The following is a 288-nucleotide window of genomic DNA, read 5'->3' on the forward strand; positions in this document are numbered from 1 at the left end:
TGCTGCTCCTGCCGAGCGCTGCGGAGGGCCAGGGCACCGCCATCACCCACGCTCTGACCTCCGGTACGTGTCCACTCAACCCCGGCTCCGTCCCGCCTCGGCCCCCCTGCCGCAGCCCTCCACTTCCGCGACCCCGAAATCCCTCAGCCCCGGCCCCTGGCGACGAGCTCCCCGTCCTGTGGGGCCGCGACGAGCGCCTTTCCGCTCCCTGCTAGACAGCAACCCTCCCCCAAACTGCGAGGGAGGGGGCGCCTCTTTTCTGCCCCGACACAGTTCTCCCTCCTCCCG

General features: G+C 71.5%; 1 protein-coding gene across 1 annotated transcript in view; it reads left to right on the forward strand.

The window, feature by feature from the left end:
- Window positions 1–2: 2 nt before the first annotated feature.
- The window catches only part of DNAJC2 (DnaJ heat shock protein family (Hsp40) member C2), a gene marked incomplete at its 5' end in the record, with an annotated part of 25,443 nt that continues 25,157 nt past the window's right edge, over window positions 3–288 (forward strand). Inside the window, one exon of the mRNA XM_006774944.2 lies at window positions 3–63. Within this exon, the coding sequence (XP_006775007.1) occupies window positions 3–63 (61 nt within the window). The remainder of the gene's footprint in view (window positions 64–288) is intronic.

The sequence above is a fragment of the Myotis davidii genome, unplaced genomic scaffold, assembly GCF_000327345.1.
Source record: "Myotis davidii unplaced genomic scaffold, ASM32734v1 scaffold125, whole genome shotgun sequence".
Taxonomy (NCBI): Eukaryota; Metazoa; Chordata; class Mammalia; order Chiroptera; family Vespertilionidae; genus Myotis; species Myotis davidii.